We start from the raw sequence: 22292 nt of genomic DNA on the forward strand, positions 1-22292 counted from the left end.
GCTTTCAGTGTTTATTTTTAATTGAGAATACATTTTTTTCCAGAATTGAATTGAAATACAACTTGCAGTTCAGGGGAGTTATTTAAAAAAAGAGTATAGATTCCCAGTTGTTTCTGTGCATCCCACTTTTTTCTGTTTATTAAGCAGATGTCAAGGTTTCAAAATGAAGATTTTGAATTTGATTCTGTTTCCCTTAAAATTATTGACTCAGCTTTTAATTCTGTGTAGAATTATACTATCTTTGGCAGAGATGGAATATAGGACTGATCCATAAGAAATACTGGAATGAGACTTTAAAATGTCCTTAAAATAATAAAATATGGGGGGGGAAAAAACCACAAAAAAAACAGTGCTTCTATTTATAAATAAGATCTGGTGAAAGTGAGACACAGAAACCTCAGGTTTRCACCTGAGAAGTAAGGACTGATTGACTAAATTGGAGTGCAGATTTGTATCAAACTGCACAGTGGAAAGCTGACTGAATATGCAGCACCTGATAGCCTAAAGTGATATAAACATCTTTTATCCAATGATATATCTTAAGAATAATGCTTTACAATAGAATGAGAATTGAAAATAGTAGAAGGAAACAGTAATACCTCATCTGGAAAGTTATCAGTAGACTTGCCAGTATTGACTGGCAAAGATTTGATGRTGTTTTCTTCTGCAGATAAGAATACTGTTCAGGAAGTGGAGCTGAAGTTACTGGAAGAGAAATTTAAAAGGCAAGAGCAAGAAGGCTCACTTTCACTGGAGAAGCTGAAAACAGCTTTAGCTGACATGGAAAAGCACCAAGAGTCTACCCAAGACCTGCTCAAGGAAAAAGATAAACATATTAAAGAACAAGACTGTAAAATAAGTAAGATGGAAGGAGAATTGGAAGCTTTGCAGAGGCTCCTTGGATTAAAGCAGAGAGAATGTGAAGAATTGCAAAAAGAGGCTACTGTTTTATCTCAACAGAAAAATGAAACTGATCATCTTATAAACAAACTTAAGTCTGAAAAGGAAGGTATGCTGGCTCATATTAATGATTTGGAGAGTTCCCTTCAAAGTCAGCAAAGCAAAAATCATGAGCATAGTGAGACACTTTCAGTGATGCAAACTGAAAGCAACAGGAAATCCACAGACATTAGAGAACTCAAAGATATGCTGGAATGTAAAAGTGCAGAATTAGAAGAACAGAAAAAAGCTTTTGATGAACTTAAGCAGAAAGCAGAATGTTCTGATAAAAAGTACAGTAAAGAGATAGAAAATATGTCCTGTAAAGTATTTCAGCTCACCAACCAACTTGCTGAAGTAGAGGAAAAGTTACAGTTAGCAGCAAGTCAAGGACTGCAAAGAGAGCAATGCTATCATGACCTGCTTGGTGAATATGAAAAAATCTGTTGTCTTGTAAAAGCAAAAGATACTTCAGAAATGACAGAAGATGGAGAAGACAATTTACAAAGTAGCCAGGATAAGACTCCTTTAGATAATATGCAACTTGCAGCAAGTAACTCCAAAGCTGAGGATGATCATGGATGTGCAARAGCTCTCCTAGAAGTAGGAAAAACTAAGGATCTGGCCAATTTACAAGAGCAGATCTCTTTTCTTGAGAGTTCTTTACTGGTTCAAAAGCAGCTGAATTCAAATCAGCAGCAGCAGYATGAAGACTTACTGCAAATAAAAAGTGAAACAGAACAAAGATTATTTGCAGTAGAACAGATGCACAAAAACTTCATGACAGAAACTGAGCAGCACATCAGTAACTTGCGAGCTGATATTTCAGCACGTCAGGAATTAGTTGAAAAAACTTTAGTTATTCTTGAGGAAAAGAACATACAACTGCAAACTCTGAATGAAAAGTTAGAAAACCGACAGGCTGAGCTTCAGGATTTAAAGATCAATAATAAATTGCTTGAGGATTCACTAAGACAGCTGAAGCTCATGTCTGMAACATGGGATTCAGAGAAGAAGGATATGTCTTCAATGATTTGTTCATACAGTAAAAAAATTGCTGAACTTACTGAAGAAAATGTGGCCCTTAGGGATTTAAGCAGTGCTTTAAAGCAAGAACAAATAACTTTACTGGAGGCAAATAAAAATATTTATAGTAGTTTAAAGGAAAGAGAAAAAATAATTTCTGAAATGTCTGGAAAACATGAAGAGGAAAGACAGTGTATTGAATCAAGAACTGAAGAAATAAAAACAGAGCTTGAAGTTTTGCAGGCAAAGTATAAATCAGTAGAAGAAGAAAATGGAAAAGTTATGAGCATTCTGAGAGAGCAGGCAATTGAATTTGAGGAAAAAAGAGTAAAATTAGAACAAGAGAAACAGGTACTTAGTGAGAACAAAGATATCTTACATAGACTAATAGCCTCTGAAGAAATAAAAAAGGATTTGGTTCAAGAACTTCAACAACTGCAGTCAGAATTTTCCAACATMCAACATGTTCCTTCTGTGGAGCTTGACTGTTTAAGTCAGGAAAGATTAAAAGTCAGGACAGCACAAAACACAATGCAAGAGAAATGTGGCCTTGTAGTTCAAGAAAAGGAGCAACTAGGGAAGGAACTGCAAACAAAAAATGAACCTCTAGTGTGTGATGCTAGTTGTGAACAGAGGCTCTGTTCAGAACAGTTGAGAAAATCCATGGAAGAAAAGGACATTGAGCTGAATAAATACCAAGTTAAACTTGAGCTTCTTCAAATGGATTTTGAGGATAGTGAACTCTCTCTAGAGAACTGCAGGTTGGAAGTGATGCAACTGGAGACTGCTTTAAAAGGCATGGAAGCAGAACTTGAGAAAAGTGTGAGAGAGAAAGAGAGACTGCAGCAAGAGCTACTGTCTTTTAAAGAACTGAAAACTGCAGATTCTTCAATTGCAGTATCAGAGGAAGAAAGCCACTCATTGGAATATAATTATGGCAACATTTCCCAGGATTGTGTAAAAAGAGGAATAGATGCAAGTCCTTCATCAGTGTTGCTGGCATCCTCTTTGCAGGTAACAATAAACCATCTGAGTGAGCTTGAGAAAATGTGTGAGAGGTTGCAGAGTGAGAACACTGTGTTAGCTTCTGGATTCAAAGATGCAAAAACCAATGGCATCACAAGTGTTGATGAACAGGAGAAAGAAATAGTGAATGCAGATAGCGATTTAAAAGCTGAGAAAGCTCCTGATGAACTTATGGATCAAAGTGATAACAGTGACCTAGGAATGTGTTCTGATAAGGAAATGCCCTTCAGACTTAAAGAATGCAGTACTTCTGACTATGAAGATTTAAAATTGTCCAGCAAAGAAGTTAAGACACACTTTGCTGAAGTAAGAGAGAGGCTTTTGACTTTCCAGAATGAACACCTAAAATTGTTCGAACAGCACTGCAGTATGAGCTCGAAGATTTGTGAGCTACAGTCTTGTATTGAAATACTGAAGGCAGAAAATTCTTCATTGTCAACAAGTCTGAGCAGTGCTCATGTAGATTCTATGAGAGTATCACTGTCTTCCAGCCGAGAAGACACTCTATCTAAATTAGATAAAACTAAGGCCATGGATTCTTCCTCAGATTTTTCTATAAATCCCTGTTTGGTAGAAGTAAGTGAGGTGGTTGATTCTCGTAATAGTACATGGACAGGGGAAATGAATCAGCCAGAAAGTTCTATAGAAGTAATTTCAGAGGATGCAACACAAGTTTTGGTTGAAAATTGTCCTAATGATCACAGTTTGGACTCTGTTAGAGAGCTCAGAAGTGTTACTCCAAGAAAATCTAACCTTGAAAATAAAATTGAAGAACTTCAGATGCTCTGTCAAACATATGAGAAGGCCATTAAGGTGCTTGAAGATCAGTTTCAAGTTCAAGAGAACATGAAAAATGAGGAAATACAAGAGCTGAAAGAAGTTATACTTTCTGAAAGGAAAGAAATAGATCATCTCAAACAGCAAAACCTATCTGAAAAGGAAGAATGGCAACAGAAGCTGAATAATGTGACTGTGGAGATGGAGTGCAAACTGGCAGCAGAAAGAAAACAAACTGAGAATCTCTCTTTGGAGCTGGAAGCAGCAAGACTCCAACTACAGGTCCTTGATTTAAGTTCTCATTCACTGCTGTGCACAGATATTGAAAATGTAAGTAATTGCTGTCATGTAAATGAGTTTTATGTAAATCCTTTGATTTGTGGTCACTCTAAATAGTTTTTATCACAAAATTTAAATTTGAGTTGTGTCTCACAGATCCAGTACTAGTTTTTGAAGAAAGAAGAAAAATAATCCATACTTGAGCAGTAATCTTTGTCCCCTTAGCAATGCTAATATTTCACTTTGTCATGTGGACACCGCTTTTCCCAAAATACAGAAATATGTGATATCTTTGGAAATAGTCTTTCAGTTAATTTATCTCAAATTCCTCCCTCAGTGTCTTTAGAATGTTTTGGCCCAAGATGTGTGTATAAATGAGTGTCAATCCTCTCTGTAAGAAAGGAGACTGTGAAGTAGGGAGGGATGCTATCTATTAACTTCACATTAGAGCAGGCGCTTTACTAGTTTAAGAAACTTAAACTTGTTTCTTATATGTGTTCTTCCCCCATCTTTTTTTTTTAATTTTAAATTGATTGATTCTTATTCCTTGCAGAATGCAGAAAACAATAGTCCTTATAAGTTGGGAGTGCCTGTTGAAAACTCAGCTCTGAGAAACAATAATCTTAAAATAGTCTCCATTCAGAAAATGACTGCAGAAGATGCCTCTGTGTGTGAAAATGAAACTGAGAGCACTGAAGCAAGATTAATGGAATATTACACTGAGAAAATTTCTGGAGAACATGAGTGTAGAAATATGTCTGGAAAAATAACCAGCCTCCCCTCAGACCATGCCAGTGCATTGTCATTTTCCAGTAGTGAGGTTTTGAGTGCTGGGTATTTCTGTGAAAATCAAATAACCACTGAAATGTTTCAGGAAGAAGCAAAACAACAGACTGCTGAAAATTTGAAGCTGATCTATGAGATAGAAAAGGAACAAACCCAAGTTGATTTAATAATGCAAGTTGAGCAATTAAACTCAGAGATGAACTTCCAGAAGGCACAATCAGCTTCAAATAGCACAGCTTTTGCAGAACTGGAGGAAGCTACTGTAGCTGCTAAGGAGGAAAACAGTGACATAAAGGAAAAACACAAATCAGTTTCTGTCAATAAGCAGGAATTACCTCTTCAAGCAGTCTCATTAGAAAAAGAACCTGAGACCCTAAAGTCTCAGCTGGAGATATGTAAGGTTGGGTTGTCTAATGCAGCAGACACATTGGATGATGTAGAAATGCTCAAGAGAGATTGTCAGGAACAATTTCTTACAGCTGAAAACAAACAGGGGAGTCCAAAATCTGAGCAAGTTAATACTGAGAGCCATGCCTTGTTCACAGAGCATGATATTGAAATGTTTCAGGCAAAATGTCAGCAATTAGAAAGGGAGAGGGAAATGAACCTGAAAACTATTTCTAGCTTTCAAGAACACCTTGTTTCAGTCACAGCTGAGAGAAACTATATTGGCCAAGAACTGGGTATTTTGTCTGAAAGCAAAAAAGAGCTGGATCAGAAGTATCAAAAGCTACAAGAGAAATTAAAAGAGCTAGAAACAACTAAAATGGATTCTGGTGAATTAATTAGAAGGTTAGAGGATGAAGTGAAGACACAAGCAAAACTGCTTGACACTGCAAAATCTGATGTAAATCAATTATCTAATGAAAAAGATCATCTTCTTCAGAAGCTGCAAAGTTTAGAAAATGATGCTGTATCTTTCACCTTAGAAAAAGAAAAATTTCAAAATGAAGCAGCAGATTCAAAGAAAGAAAAAGAGCTGATTGCAAGAGAGTTGGAAACGATGCAGCATAAATTAAGTTCATCAGAAATGGAAAATTCAAAGCTTTCCAAATCTTTGGAAGGCTTGTTAATGGAAAAGGGAGAACTTGCTGCAAGACTCAGCTCAGCACAGAAAGAAGCAGACCAATTGCGATGCGGAATTGAGAAGCTGAAAGTAAAAATTGAGTCTGATGAGAAGAAAAAACGTCACATTGCTGAAAAGCTGAGAGACAATGAACGGAAAGCTGACTCTCTTCAGGATAAAATAGAGAGGCTTGAAAGGGAATTGGAGATGTCAGAGAAAAATCTGGAAGATRCAATTATTGAGTTGGAGACTGCCAAAGGAGAGGCAGAAACATTAGCAACAGAGATGGGAGAGATGACTGAAAAGCTGAAATGTTCTAACTTACAAATTGATGTCCTCACCTCGCAAAAAGASTGTTTGGTTAAAGATTTAAAAGAAATGCAAGAAAGATTGCTTGAACTAGAATCTTCGCATTTGACTGCTGCAAAACAGTTGGAAGAAAAGGAGGAAGAAAAGATACAAATCAAAGATGAGCTTGAAAATACTGTGATGTTGCTGAAATCTGAGCTCAAAAATATGAGTCAGAAATTAGAGTCTTCATGCAAGGAGGAAGCAGATGCTAGAGCAAAAGAGCAAGCCTTGATTAGTCAGGTGGATCATCTTGAGCARGATAAAATAATGCTATTACAGGAATGTCAGGAATTAAAAAATGAAAGCACCAAACTGGGTCAAACAAGGGAATTACTTGTTCAAGAATTGATGGGTTGTAAACAAAAACTTGATGAAAAGGTGCAGGAAAATGGTGCTCTTGAAAAGCAGGTGAAAGAAACAGAAGCACTATCTTTGCAGCTGACACACATGCACCATGAGCTTGAATGCTGGCACCAGGAAAAAGAGAGGCTGCAGAATTTGATTGCAGAGTTGAAGCTGAAAGAACATTTTTCTGGTGGTGAATCGTCTCTGGATATCCTGAATGTTCTAAAAATGTCTTATAAGGGCCTTGAGAAGGAGCTGGAATCTACACTTTGTGAAAAGAGCACTTTATKTGAAAAGGTAATATCATTTCCATTAGGGTAGAGTTCCCTTTGTAGGAGTGAGGATAAAGTGTCCTCTGGGCTTACCACTTCCTTAACAAATTAAATCTTAAAATAATTTTAACCTYAGACTTTTGCAGGAAACATCCTATTTTTAAAATTACATTTTCCATGCAATCATGAGTTTTCATTGAGATTACAGAGATGGAGAGCATGGCATTGTTTTGCATAGGATGAATGAAAAGGTCTCTTGAAAGTAGACATAGAAGTTTAAGCAATCAAATAATGCAGAATAGTTTCCTGTAGAAGGAAGAAAACCAAACTGATATTGGGTGAAGGAGTTTTTGTATCAAGAATAAATACTTTGGGTGCTCAAAAGAAAATGAAATGGTGCACTTGMAATGTGAAAACATCTTTACCCTGTTATGACTATTGCTTAGAACTTGACCTACTATGGGAATAAAATAACTCATTTAAGAAACTGCTTGTTGCAYGTAAGTAAATTCTTTGGAGGTCATGACATGTGTTAAAAATAATTCTGGGAAATTTAATTTCAGGTAAATGAACTGACTGAAAATCAAACTGAGCTGCAAGTCAAGCTAAATAACACTGAACAGAAGATTGCCCAATTGCAGGAAGAAAGAAATAAGCTTGCTGAAGAAATGCAGTGTGTTCAAGAACATTCAGAAAAGAACAAAGTAAGTTACTCCATCTGTAGTATTTCTGTGTWCAAGGCCAGATGCTCGAGTACATTATATTTGTCAAGGGTGTCTGTGATAATGTACAGTATTAAAGGTTCTTGCTTCCAAATTTTAAAAAAATGYAGTGTTCTCTTTTGAGGTAAAATGATTAGTTAATATTTTTTTCCCCTCGTTCTTTCATCCAGACTATGTTTTCTTGTCATAAAGGCCACTGCTGACTATCTAGATATTCCTGTGTGTTGAGAAATTCTCTACTACAGGCTTTCAGTCATCAGTCCGAGGAGGTCAGATAGGAAATATAACATTTCACAAAACTTTCAGTGTTTCAGTAGTGCTAAAGTAATCCAGGACAAAGTCAAGGAAGAAATMGTTTTAGAGCCTTTCTTTTTAATTTGTTTGYATTTAATTTTTAGAGGCTATTTTATAAAGTAAGACCTGAAGTTGTCTAGATGATATCTTGAAACCAGTTTATRTGGTTGTCTGACCTACTAAAATTATTTACATAATTTTATAACCAGGGGCTTGTTTCTCTGGTGGTGTTGAGGGAAAAGAACAGAGATTCTTGCAACTTCCAGAAATTCTAAATGGAAATACAGGCCAGCTGTCCAAAAAGTAGTTATAAAAGTGGATGAAAAAGAAAATGCTTAGAAAGTTTTGTTATCTTAAAGAGGGTGAGGAAAGTGASCCTTAACCTCTCAAGTCACTCCTAGAGGGAACAACATTTGGAGGGGTTTAGCTTAGATTTTGCAGTGCTGCTTGCTTTAACAGTGTTGGCAAACTTGCACTTGTTTTCTTTGAAGAAAACTTTCCTTTGCCTCTTGTCCTACCTTTTGTGTTCAGATGTTCTGTTCTTTGATTACAGTGTGTTTAGCCACTATTTAATATCTTTTTCTTACCAAGTTGTTTTTGAAAATTCAAAGATGTTTCAGATTTAAACAGTTTAATGGGCCAACTCTTTCTCCATTGAGATAATTCTCACTACCAAAGAATGTACTGTTTCCAGATTCAGCTGCATCTAACAATGTYAGAAAAAAATGAACTGACCAGGAGTTTAGAGATGGTCCAAAATCAACTGCARGAAAAAGAAAGTGAAATTAAAAGAGAAATATCAGAATACAAAGACAGACTACTCCAAGCAGAGAAAAGGCATCAGGATGCTCTGACAGAAGTAAACCAAAAGGTAAATCGGAAAAAAGGAAGAGTACTGCTGTGAGTTTATAATTCAGTTCTGTGTATTTTACAAAATTTTGCTGATCTTACTGAAGAATTCCTAATAATTTATCTCTGTTAATGATATCTCCAAAACCCTTGGAACTCAGTAAATTTTTAATTAACTCCTTTCCATAAAAAGTGAATTAATCTCACAGCTCAATAACATTTAATCTATATAAAAATTCACTAGGACTATACCCTTGAAAAAGGGAAAGCAACAGTATGTTTAATCCAAGAAATGGTTGTTTTGGTAGGAATAGGGAGGAAAATTGAACCTCTTCTGGATACAAGGAAAAATTTGTTGGAAATACATTTGTCAGATATRCTCAATGCAAAGAACCATCAAATTTTCTGCAGAAAATTCTGTGGATATTTATTTGAGGCCAGTAGAACACAGGCAAATAACCTATAGTTATTTACTATAGTYGTTTCTTAATAGTTATCGTTCTATTACTATAAAGTAGAGCAAGTTACAGTAAAATATAAGGGTTTTCTTGCAACAGACTTCTTGGAGGCAAGATTCTAGTATTCAAAATATATACTTGAAACAAATTGCCCTTTCAGTTTTCAACTCCTCAAAACATAACTATTAAATTTGCTGTGCAATTTCTGTGGGTTTGTGATATGCTGTTAGGTATATCTTTATATTACAACCCTGTGTCCTTTTCAGTATCCGTAATTAGGCATATTTTCTTTCTTTAGAATGAAGTAGAAATAGAGGCCTGTCATGAGAAGATTMGTTCACTGGAGCACTTTATCAGCTCACAAAAACTGGAAATTGAGCATTTGAAGTCAAATAAAGAACAACTAAATAATTCCCTTAAAAAAGCTAATCAAGCCGTAGGAGAACTCCTAAAAACTAAGGTAAGAAAMACCCCATAAGTATGGCTAATTATAAGAGATTCCAGACACTGTGTAGTAAAATAAACATAGGATTGGGAATCGAAGCTCTAGAACCCTGGCTTGTCTTTGGTACAGCTGTTGTTTCACTGAAGAGAATATAGAGCCTGGAGAAAACATTATTACTATTGAYGTACATTAGAAAAATCCTGTTCTGTGTGCCATGGCTGAGATCACCTGGAATTGGTTTCTGTGACCCTAAACACAGCAGTCTATTGTCTACAGTGAACATTGCAGCTGAGCTAAAACGTGGTTAGAATTCCTCAAAGAGACTTTGCAGTGCCTCYATTTTGTGAATAACTTTGATAAGATGGGCCATGGCACCTTTTATTAAGTATAAGTCTTGAGAGATTGCTCTTGATTCAGCTTTATCAATTCCATTTTATAAACAATTCTCATTACAGTTATTAATTAGTATAATTCTCTGACAGAATTGTTCTCAGTGATGCCAGAATATGAGGTCCACATACTATGAACTACTGATAACTGGGAACAGTTCTTCATATTCTTGGTTTGCTTTCTACTAGCACAGGTGAAGCCTCACAGTCCATGTAATTGAATTTCTGTATAAATAATGCCTGCATTTTTCTTATATTCTGGGTGGTTTTGATCTTTTTGTTGGTCCTGCTTCAGTCTATGATTGATTTCTGTCTCCAACTCTGTTGTCCCACTTCAGGAATAGGTGTCTCTCTAAATGCACTCTTGCAGAAACACATTCAATTCAATTTACTTGCAAGTAAACACTGAATTACAATACGCCCCTCTTGCTCAACAGTTCTGTATTCTTAGGGTCCTCCACTGTGGTGTTCATTTGTTTAATAACAGCAGTCCAAGGATAAAGTCCTGTGGGATGTGGTGCCAGTGACAGAAAACTGTTCCCATGGCAGTGTAAATGTAGCAGAGAAGGCTCCTAGCTGTGTTTATTGTGTGGTATTTGCACACAGGTTGGTACCAGAGCAATCTGATGACAAAAAATTGAGGTTGGATATTGTGAAGAATTTCTTCATTGTAAGGAGCAATGTTAAGCATTAAAATGAGTTGCACAGAGAAGTGGTGGAGTCACCATCTCTGGGAGTGTTCAAGAAACAGCTCAACGTGGCTCTCAGTGCTATGGATTAACTGATATGGTGGTGTTCAGTCAAAGGTTGGAGTCTATCTTGGAGGTCTTTTCCARCCTTGCTGATTCTATTATTCCATTTGACGTTATAATGTTCAAATGGAGGAATTATGYTTCTGGTGAAATAACTAAATTTCTTATTTTTTAGGCTGATAATAGTAACATTATAATTCAGCTGAAGAAGGAAAATGAATATACCCACAGCCGAGTGCAGATGTGGATGAAATCCTGTAAGCAGCTGGAACAGGAAAAGGAAATGTTGCAGAAACAGCTAGCTGAACATGATGAGCTGCTAAAGAAGGAAAATCTGAGTATGGCAAAGCATAATAAAAAAGGTAACTGAATCTAGATTGTCTTAATGTTTTCTTAGTGATGCATTACTCTGTAAAACCTTGTTCTCTAAAATGTCCACATGCATATGCAGTTCTAATATAGAGCATGATTCTTAACTAGGATAAAAAACAAGTGCAAGTGTCAAACATTTTCAAAATCTAGCTAATATTTTTTTCYCTTTAAGTGACAGAAACAACACTAGGTTATGATTAAATATATTAAATAYTACATTTTTGTGTTAAAAGTGACTTAAGGAAGAACAGGGATGTTTATCTTATTACATAAGATTTGTGTGCRAGTTTTTATAATTTTCCATCAAGCTTTTCCCTCTGATTCTCATGCTTTCTTCTTTATATTTTCACTCCTCTCATAAGATGCACTCTATGGTAAGTGATGGTTAAAGCAAGTTAGGAGTGCAAATTGAGTGTTCAAAAGTTACAAARTAAGAGGGAAAGTGTTTCCTCACGCACTGGTCAAAGATTCTTTTCAAAATTTCTGTTTGTTCTCTGTTTAACTGTCATATTACTGAATTTGTTTCAGTCTTTTTTTATAGTTGCACTGTTACAGAACATGTATAATTAATTGCATTATAAATTCTTACATATGCATTTTTTTTGTGTCAGTTATATGAATAATGATGTTTTGCTTTGAAAGATGTTGATGAAAATGCCATTACAGAAGAAATGAAGTTAAAATTGGAAGAATTACAGGAATCTACAGAAGTGAAGACCAGAGAAGCAAATGAGAACTTGGAGAAGTACTGCTCTCTCATTGTTAAATATCATAAACTAGAGGAAGCAAATGAGATGCTAAAAACACAAGTCAGTTTGTTGAGTACTCAGCTGAAACAGCAAACGAGTGATGCTGTCAGCACTCCTTTGCTGAATTCAGATAAGCCATTAMCAGTCAGCAAACAGTCTGTCAGAGAGAGAAGGTCAGATGAAGATACCACTAAGCTTTCAAGTAAAAGGCAGAGATGTGAAGACAGCAGGAAAGACAAYGGAGAACCAAGATCCCCTGCTCCAGAGACCTCATTGAAAAAGAAGAGGAAGTGTGATATCTCTCAAAATCTGCAGGGTCCAGAGAACACTGACTGTGAGCTGGATGGGCTTCCAGAAGTAGTGCAAAAAGGTATTTATGTGTCAAAGGTATTTATGTGTCTTGTAAAGTCAAATGTTCTCTGAGCACAGCAGGTGTGCTTTTCTCTTTTCTCTTGTTGAGTGGCTTTCACTCTGACAAAAGGTGATTGCAAACATTTTTGGTGATACTGATGGAAGGTGAAARTAGTCAATGAGAGATGTGGCACCTGTCGCCGAGTTAGCTTTTGTGGAGCTCTGTTGTTAGACCAGCAAAACACATTTCTGTTGGATTAACAACTCTCATTCTGCTAAGTGTTWAAGGGTTGTAGCAGTCTCCTGTGATCCCATCACCTAACACACAGGTGTAGTGGGTAGTGAGGTGACTGGAGACTTGAAACTTGGGGAGGAGTGGTGTCTGGAAGGAAGCCCAGGTGTGTTCCCAAAGTGTTTGCTTTTTGGTGTGCTTTTATTTCTTTCAACACCAGAAATTAAAAGTCTGTTAATTTACAAACCAGAAAATCGACTAAAATTCCCTGAGTCAGAACAGTCTTGCCCACAGCAGTAATACATTAACATCTTCATGAGAGTTCAGTTTCCATCTGCTATGAATGCCATGAAATTAGGTAGCCTGGTATTCCATATAAGGATTCTCTGCAGAGAGYAACTGAGAAGATTGCACAAATCAGGGCTTGAAGAATACATTGTATGTTTACCTATTAAGTAGCCCTTCATAATTGAAATAATTGYAATCATTAAAGGACAAACTACAGGGATACTGAATCGCCTCAGTCTTGCTGATCCCTCCCAGAAGTCAGGATTTTTAAAGCTAAATATGATTTGCATTTCATATTCTTTGCATCTCACTTATATTTCTGAACACATATCTGTTCTAAGGACAAAGGTGCCAGTTAATGCTTGACTTGTAGGTTAAATAAAGAGATAACAGGCAATCTATAACACAATAGTTCTACACAGAGAAAAATATTAAAAGCCAAGAATATCATGTCACAGTATTATGAATTAAATGATTTGAAATTACTCTCCACATAATAATGTACCTGTAAAGAGAAAGATCAAATACTTGTTTGAATTCTGTTACTATAGAATTGCCCTTGTAATTCAATGGTTGTTCTATGATTTCCAAGTTTTGCATTTGAATTTTGGAACGCACAAGACCTATTCAGCAGTCTTTTTTGTTCCATTTTCTCCAATGGGAGGATTTATTTCAATCAGCTTTTTTCACTCCTATTGTGAAAAAAGAAATGCGTTTGACGAAGTATGATTGCTCTAACTGGTTTTAATAGAAGCTGATTATTTTTCAGGGTTTGCTGACATCCCCACTGGCAAGGTCAGCCCTTACATTTTACGCAGAACAACGCTGCACCTCAGATCCAGTTCCCATCTGACTTCCTCAAGTGAGAAAAGACCTTTGCCTACACAGGACTCACAAAAGTGCAGACCAGACCATCTTGGTGAGCGCAGCTGTTCAACACCTGGTGGCAGCAAACCACAAAAGGTAACTTGGAAAAATTTTATCTGGGTATGAAAGTCATGGGGAAGACTTAATGCATTCACTAAATACATTCATCTTGCCAAGTAAATTTGAGGACATATCATTCTTTATGTTCCTCAACAGTACAATGGAGAGAACATCATAAGTASTGAATCACTGAAACATGACATATGTCTTGACCATAGAGGCAATGTACAAATTGTTCATGTGCTGTTATTAGTGACCTCATAGGAACAACCTGTGACAAATGGGAATTCAATACTGGTATATTTCCAATTTCTTATAATGGGTATTAAGGAGCAGATATTCCTTATATCATGAGTTCTTAGRTTTCAGAGAAAGTAAACACCAAAAGGCTTAACCTCTGGGAGTTTGAGCTTGCTGTTTTCTGAAACCAGGTTTTTTTTTTTAATTTATAAAATAACTACAGATATTTGAGAGGCTATTAAACCATGTAARTAGGGAACATTTAGATGGAAAAAACACTATCAGAAAGAACAGGTTTTGTGGGAAGGATCCTTAAAGATTATCTAGCTCCAACCTCCCTGCCACAGACATGGATACCTTCCACAAGACCMGCTTGCTCATGCTTACCAGACTTTKGTGTTATCAAAACAAATAAACWCTATACAGTTATATTTTGAAAGTGGATTATTCTTAAAAAAAAGGTTAATAGCTGAAGTTTACATTAACTTTGAGTGTTTTCAGTAATAGAGATATTGCTGAATGTTTCACAATACATCAGTGCGAGGTATTCTTTCTAAACTAATGCAAATACTTTGCAGATTACAAAAAATRTTCCAACTTTAGGACAGAAATAAATTTTGTCTGCAATCTCCTCCAAAGTTTTTGTTATCTCAAGTTATCCATGGCCATGTTATCTCAAGTTTAGCAGTAAGAAACTAGTTATTAGATATCAATAGTTCTTTAAATGAGGGCTACACAGATATACATCAGATAAAAATTTTTCCTGTTTGCCAGGTTACACAAAAGCAATGTCTTGACAGTCTGTGGAATCTGGCACAGTTTTTTTGGTTTTTCTTTTTTTTCTTTTTTGTTTTATGCGGTTATTTTGTATTAGCACATAAAGTATGTTGGCAAGGTACCCAAAGTAAAGGCAAGTGGCACRTAGTTTAGTAGATGTATAGCTTTTGAGGCCAGAAGGCACCATTGGGAGGACAGTCAGATCAGAGCCATAATTTGTTTAGAGCTACAGCAATAGGAAATCTAGTGAGAGTGAATCCACTGAATTTGTGTATTTTGTTTTGGGGGATAATTGCCAAAAGTTGCTGCTTCTTACAAACATTGCCTGGAGGTCTGTGTCTTATAGCTGTTTCATTAAGTGATGCCAATAAATTTTATTTACACTCCTTTATGTCTGTTTCCCCATAGCCTGAGAAACAAATGATATTGCTTGTAAAGAATCTCAGTAATGCAATMAAGAAAGGAAGCCTTGGTCACAGAAAGTTGTGTAGTAATCACYTGCCAGCATGGTGTGAGCTTGTTGTAGACTCTTGCTGACCATAGTCAAGGTTATAGCAAATAACAAGTAATATTTTTTTCTCATTTAACTGGGAGAGGGATTTCCCAAACATTCCTCCTCTTTAAGCTTGTATTGTCTAGGCCCAAGGACAGGCTACTCCTCAYCTTCAACTAGATTGCAGTAATTAAGATTTCAGTGTTTGTTTCCCCCCAAGTGTAAATATGCAAAAGTCATCAGTTCCAGCAATTTGTGCCCTTCTCTCTTGGACAGTGCTGGATATGGGTKCTAGTTTTATTTCAAGATGATGTACAGCTGGGAATTTCTGGAGGAATYGCTCATATCGTTTCATCATTTGTCGAAACCATCAAAACGTGTTGTTTCATGCTTTATATTAATACAGTAAATGGTGTGTCTAGTTTTAAAAGTGAAATAAGYCTTGTTCCCTTCTCTTTGACAGGTACTTGTGTATTCTTTACTTCAAATACTTAGTTTCAAACTGCTGCAATTTTCTGAAGGTGTTTAAAATGTCCCTGTCATGTTCATATGTAATGTTATTCACTTTTCTATGTGAATTTAATGTAGAATTTAAATTGAATGCTTTGACTGCACATCGGTCAAAACGTGAAAGCTGTGGTTTCTGTCCAGATGTCAGCAAAAAAAAATGACACCTATGCTTTATGTTTACAGAATATGTACAGAAAATACTAAATACAGCTCTTGGTACACACTACCAGGTACTTTAGTAAACAGATTAAGAGTACTGTCTGTTCCTGATGTAGCTTTTTTCTGCTCCTGGAAAATAGCTTGCCAGCAGCATAGCAGATATTTCATCTTACACCACAACAAAGCAAGAGTTATCAAGTCTCACTGTGTTGTATATTCAGAGTGATAAATGCCTTAAAAATATGTTTTTCTGTTCTCAGTATGTCTATGTTTTTGCAAATTCCCAATATTTAGTCTTTTGCAGCAAGTCTTTTGACCTAAGTCAGAAAGCTGATAYGGTTTTCCATTACCAGTAAACAAGGATATTTTTATTTGTGTTACAGGAAAATGATGAGCAGCAGTCCCAAGCTTTTCCACCAATGAGTTCTACCTCAAGGTCACCACTTTGCCTRCATAAACAATCCACAAAACTTCTCTCTGATAATACTAAGGAGAGTCATATGACACACAAAGCAAAAAAATCCCTAAGTGAACAAGGATTATCTGAGCAAGATGAGCAAAAAGAAAACTGTAAGGTGCAGTAAACCTGACTTAGTCACTACTTTTGGTGATCAAAACCAGTTTGTAAAATAAGAACTATATGGAGGATAACTATTTTCTCCAATGAATAACAATATATGGGCTCTGCAAAGCTTGTTTGTGAATACTTGCTAATACCAAGATACACTCAAACTTGTGAAATAATAGTGAACAGATATAATTGATCCTTTTATAGAATCACCGAATCAATTAGATTGGAAAAGACCTTTGAGATCATTGAGTCCACCTTCTGATCTAACACCACCTTGTCAACTAGACCATGGCACTGAGTGCCATATCCAGTGTTCTTAAACAGCCCCAGGAATGGTGAATCCACCACCTCCCTGGACAGCCCATTCCAATGCCAAGTCACAGCTTTTGTGAAAAACTTCTTCCTACTGTCCAGTCTAAACCTTCCCTRGTATGGCTTAAGATTGTGTCCTCTTGTCCTGTCACTTGTTACCTGGGGGAAGAGACCGACCCTCAGCTGGCTACAACCTCTTTTTAGATGTAGTTATTATGATTGTAGATTTTTTTTGTAAATAGTTCTTTTATAAATCTGTTAAAAAATTAAACCATGGAAAAAGTGGCTGCATGTTGCCATGTYGTTCACTGTTGTCATTTTTTCTGTATACTAGTGGTTGATTTACAAATGGAATATAAATTTACCTAAGTATCTCTAAAAATACTAGTTTTTAGGAAAAATGGGGCAGACATTATCGGATGATGCTAAATGAAGCAGTGACTTTCTAGGTGCAAGACAAAAATACAGAACCAGATTAAAAGTGCATCCAATGTCCAGGTCTGGTGTCCTCTGTCTTGGTATCCCTTCTTCCTGATGGCATGATGTTGTGTGAAGGARGGTGAGACATGATGCAAAGCCAGAGAGGACGGTCTGTTTCCCCTGAAATTGAGCATCTGACAATGTGTTTCCCTAGCTGAAGGTCCTATGTTGATTTCACATSTGCCACATGGTCCTTGGCCAAGTAAAAATCCTCAGCAAGATGGGGGTGAGCACTTGTACCAGCCCAGAAAGGACCCTGGAACAACAAATTTGTTCTACCAGTAATGGCTGTCTGCTGCTTCTCTGCAGGTCATCCTTCACCCTAGCAATGATTAACTTTAAAATCTGTCTCTGTGAGAATCATTGAATACCTGTACCTAATGTAATGAGAGTGGATGTGGTGAGAAATAGTCAGGTGTGAAGAAATATGTAAGTAATGCCCTGACTTACCTTCTGTTCATTCAGGAAAAATCTTCCAGATACCAAAAGACTGTGACTTACCTGGAAATAGCATTTAAGATTCTGGTATCATCCATACAAGAGAATAGCTCCCTCTATTTCATTAGAGTGCACTTGAATTTAGGATGATTCATTACAAAAATGCTCACCCCAGCTTGTTGATTTCAAAGGTCTAAGTGGGCATGCACCCAAGCACAGAGCAATTTACTGCTATGGAAAAGGATGACATCAACTCCATCAGTTATTATCCAACTAAACAGCCATGACTTTCTGATAATTCATCTTGCTTATGTTCACCTGGCCTCGCCAGGTCTTAGGGAAATCAGGCTCCTCTATGTGAGCAGTAATGCCCTGAGGCTCCAATGTGGACGGCAGAGAGGCATTTTYACATTGCTGTTGCTGTTCTGCCAGAAGGATCTTTCTTTCAATAAAAGAGGGTAATAATATTTCCTACTTCTTGAACAAGATTCCTTAAAATTAAAAACCAGTACTTCTGTTTCAAGTTGAACTTCTGAAGTATGACAAGTGCTTCTCTAAGGACACGTTCTACTTCAAGGATGATTTAAACTCAAAGCAGAGTGGTTTTCTATTTTTTACACGTACATACACACTAATATTCTATCTTGCTTCCACAATCGTCTGTTAGAATGCAGTCAGTTTATGAGAACAAATGATCTACTCATCAGTCTACCCTAAACAATCTTTAAAGAATTTCAGCATTTGTCTTGAATGCAACAGAATAATACAAATGAATATTTCATATGGTTCAAAAGAACAAAATCTTATCACACAAGCCGTCCTTCAGTAACTAGAGATACCTGTGCTTGCAGACACAGGATCAGCTAGATCTTGTTGCTTTTTCTTAAACAACTCAAGTTTGTTACCTCAAGTGTTAGTTAATTAAAACAATCCTTGTTGCCTRTACCTAGAGACAACTTCCAGAGACACTGAAATGGGCCCATCTTAAAGGATGCATTTTATTGCCTCGTCTTCTGTCAGGGTACTGACAAAGCYGCTCATAAAACTTGGTCTGAAACAATTTGAGTTTTGTGTCTGGAAATTATTTAGGGCTCATCTGTGGAATTATAGCAATTTTTAGAAAAAAATGAAGTCTCTTGAGGTAGGAGCATGGACATGAAGAGGCATTGGTAGCTGACAATAGAAAAAAACCCAAACAAAACTGGTGTGTTTTATTTATCCAAATCATTGTTTTTCTATTTTTAATCTGATGCCTTGAAAAGTGTCCCACTTGGAGAAGAGTGTGGAAAAAAACATCTATCTTTAGAAAGCTGTCTAATCTTAACCAGACAAATTTGAACAACTATGTTGTAATGAAATAAGTGATTACCATCAGTAAAAGAAAGCACTGAGACTTCAGTTGTTACATATTTTCCTACTTGGCCACATTTGTATTTTATAAGCCTCTAGCTTTCATTAATGTGAAATGTTTGCATTTTGAAAAGTTACAATGCCTGTGTTTTTTCCCTAACTGGTATATATTGGAGTACTGGCTAGTCTTAGATTTTTGATATATAGGTTAAGATTTTAAAAAGATCTTAGATTAATGCCTAAATCTCTTGAAAGTGGGACTTAATATTCTACATTCTGTTGCAGACTGATGAGACTTCAGGTCACAATCCACATAGGGAAGCTGTATCAAGAACATAATTTCCAACCCATATATATATCAAGCATGCTGAGGAAAAAAAAATCAAAGTTCTTCATCAGGATTCCTAGTAGGATTGCATGGGATGTGTTTTGTCAGCTCTCTGTGATGAATGAAAGGACACTTGTATGTGGCTTTCTATTCTGACTGTGAAAGTCCCTGTGAAAATKTCTTTGGTACTCTATTATTCTTAGCATGCTAACCTGGTTGTTGCCATAGTGATACTGTGTTACATCACAGGAAGATGCATTAGTTGGTTCTCTTCTTCACTTTCCTGTTTACCCACGGTTTGCATTGTAATTGGTGTAAAATATAGTTTGCTGTCCCAAGTGATTTTSCATGCTCCTTGAAACGCCCAGAGTTGTAAGTTAAAAGCATGTTCCAGGAACGCTGGTGTCCTTCTGCCATATTSCCCCACAGCTGATGGAAGGGTCTGGGTGGTTTGTCATGTCCAGCTCTTTCTTCAGGCTTTCAACTATTTTTCTCATTTTTACCTAGTAATGAAAGAAAAACATAAAAGGAGATTTGTTTGTTTGCTGCTCTTCCAGGATGATGTTGATGATGATTATTATTATTAAGGGCCAATGTTTGAACTGATGTCTCATGTTGGAATTTAAAAGTTTCCCAAGTCAGATCCTGCCCTGACTTGTGGAACCCACTTGGCTGCAGGGGTGATCAGGAGTTCTCTGCATTTTTCCCCTTGGGCTCAGTGTTGTCACTCCTAACCTTGCTGGTTCCCAGTGGGACCCTTGGAAGGGTCTGCCCATCCAGTGACTGCCAGTGAGCAGAATAGATGGACTTAAAAGAAGAATCACACTCTTGCTATCCAGCTTTCTAATTTTGTTGGTGTKCCCTGTAGTTGATGCAAATTGATACAGAAAGAAAAAGACCAGGAGGTATTTTTAAACAGAAAGAAAAATACCAGGAGGAGCAGCAGTGAACCCAAATGTGTCTGGTCTTAAAAATGTGTATTGGACAACAAAACAACAGCACCCAAAAACCTTGAAGGTGATGACAGAGAAAAATACAGCACACACCTGATGGAGATCTCTGTGCAACAGGTGACAAACAAGTTCCTTTTACACAGGGTAACAGTGCTGAACAATGTAAACACTGGAAAAAAAAATAGTGCCACTCCATGGCCTAGGTGCTGGTGAGAACTCCAGRTTTGTCCCAGAACTAGTTTCAGGTGCCTGATCTTTGTTCTTTCTGTTTGAGACTTCAGCTGCCTAACCCTTAAAATGATTTCACCTCCCTCTGCTTTTGCTGTGTATCCTAAATAGCCACAAATTACAAAAGGCTGGYAGTAACTTTCTGCAGAAAACAATTGAAAACAGCTGTTTGAACTTCTCCCATGTTGACAACTGAATGCAAGGTGGACTGTGGTGAAAGCACACTGCAATAGGAGTATTCAAAGACAGTGTAGATTTGCGTGATATATGGACTAGCCTATCTATAGTTCAGGGACAGAAGGTAGGAAATGAAGTAAATACATATATATATACATGTATGTGTGTATGTGTCCATATTCTCTGAAACTGTTATATGAACAYCCATGCACTTATTTCAGTAGAGCTCAGAAACTCTGTGGAACTTAGAAAAACAGGATGTACCTATTAAATAGCTAAATCTGGCTTTTTGCATGGTTTTATTTGTCTCCCTGGAAGCTTTTTTAACAGCAGACAAATCATGATCTCTATTGACAATRCAGCTGTTGAAATACTTCAGTGAAAGGTCTGATGGGTACACAGAAAAATCAGCAGCTCTTTGTATTTTGCTTTTCTGCTACTGTGCTTCATAAATTAAACAGATGGAAGCATAGTGAGAATCTGCTCTGTGCTGGATACAGAGGTTCCTTTATTTCAGGGCTCCTTTATTTAAGTGGCCTGCTGAGTACCACATAAAATATGATGTAAATACATTTGATCTTGTGAAGGAAGATTGACTTTTTCATGAAGACTGTATCCACATCTGACTACTGTTTTTTTTTCTTTTAGAGACAAAGCAGGGAGTGGGAAGTTATTAACTGTGGCTGGGGATTGCTTCAGTCTTTTTTTCAGTATGGAGTAAGGGAAATTTTGCTATTCTTTTGACCGCAAGCTGAAAAATACTGTTTTCAGCACTGTTGTTGAAATTTAAACTTGTGTGTGGTATTAGGCCTGGCACTGAGGGATTTAATATTTTAGTTCTTCTGAGGGCAGCATAGTTGGGATTCACTTAATTTTGGACTAACATAATTACCTTAGATTCMAATCATGGAGGCTAAAAGTAGTAATGGAGATGACTGATACTTCATCCTATGGGATTTTTCTTTCCCTTCAGTTTCTTGTGAGCAATTACAGAGGAAAGAGTATTTTGGGCTTCCCAGATCTCCTGCTTCCTTAACTGCTTGTTTAACTTGGTTAGCTGCTCTTTTACTTCTCTTTTTATCTAAGTTTTTGGTGTCTGGCTCCTGTTATTATCTTCAGGTCAACAAATCTACAGCTGAGATAGGCAATTACACATGAAAGCATTTGATTGTTATCAAAGAATCTAAATAGGAATCTCCCATTTCATGCATATTCTCTTACACAGTGTGTTTAATATGAGTGGGAAGGGCACCAAATGAATAGTTTGTTCAGCTGCCTTGATCCCCATTTCTGACTTCTTTGACCAAGCAGCATTCTTGAGTTGAAAACATCACTTTAATGTGCTAAAATAACACGTTAAAAAATCAAAGGTCAGGGAAGACAGCATAGCCTTGAATGTTCTGCCAGAGCTTCCAAAATGTAGCTGAGTTTTATGGGTTGAGATCACGTTGGCTACAGCTTAGAATTAAAAGATGGGGAAACTAAAGTCTTGTCTTTGCTCTAAAGCTGATGTCTTAAAAAAACACACAGTCCACCTAACCTGTTGTGGGATTGGTGCTGGAATAGCCATATTCCATAGCC

General features: G+C 36.7%; 1 protein-coding gene across 2 annotated transcripts in view; it reads left to right on the forward strand.

Annotated features, from left to right (window-relative positions):
• CENPF (centromere protein F) overlaps nucleotides 1–17256 on the forward strand; it is a 35599-nt gene extending 18343 nt beyond the window's left edge. The window contains exons 12-20 of one of the 2 annotated variants that reach the window (XM_057365133.1): nucleotides 671–4098; nucleotides 4601–6892; nucleotides 7431–7571; nucleotides 8578–8754; nucleotides 9489–9650; nucleotides 10952–11138; nucleotides 11791–12267; nucleotides 13538–13731; nucleotides 16258–17256. In XM_057365133.1, coding sequence (XP_057221116.1) covers nucleotides 671–4098; nucleotides 4601–6892; nucleotides 7431–7571; nucleotides 8578–8754; nucleotides 9489–9650; nucleotides 10952–11138; nucleotides 11791–12267; nucleotides 13538–13731; nucleotides 16258–16458 — 7259 coding nt within the window. In that variant the 3' untranslated portion in view covers nucleotides 16459–17256. The remainder of the gene's footprint in view (nucleotides 1–670; nucleotides 4099–4600; nucleotides 6893–7430; nucleotides 7572–8577; nucleotides 8755–9488; nucleotides 9651–10951; nucleotides 11139–11790; nucleotides 12268–13537; nucleotides 13732–16257) is intronic. The other variant, XM_057365131.1, reaches the window with a different exon arrangement.
• Nucleotides 17257–22292: the final 5036 nt, after the last annotated feature.

Source organism: Malurus melanocephalus, unplaced genomic scaffold (genome assembly GCF_030028575.1).
Source record: "Malurus melanocephalus ecotype Western Australia unplaced genomic scaffold, MMel_1.1 scaffold_48, whole genome shotgun sequence".
NCBI lineage: Eukaryota > Metazoa > Chordata > Aves > Passeriformes > Maluridae > Malurus > Malurus melanocephalus.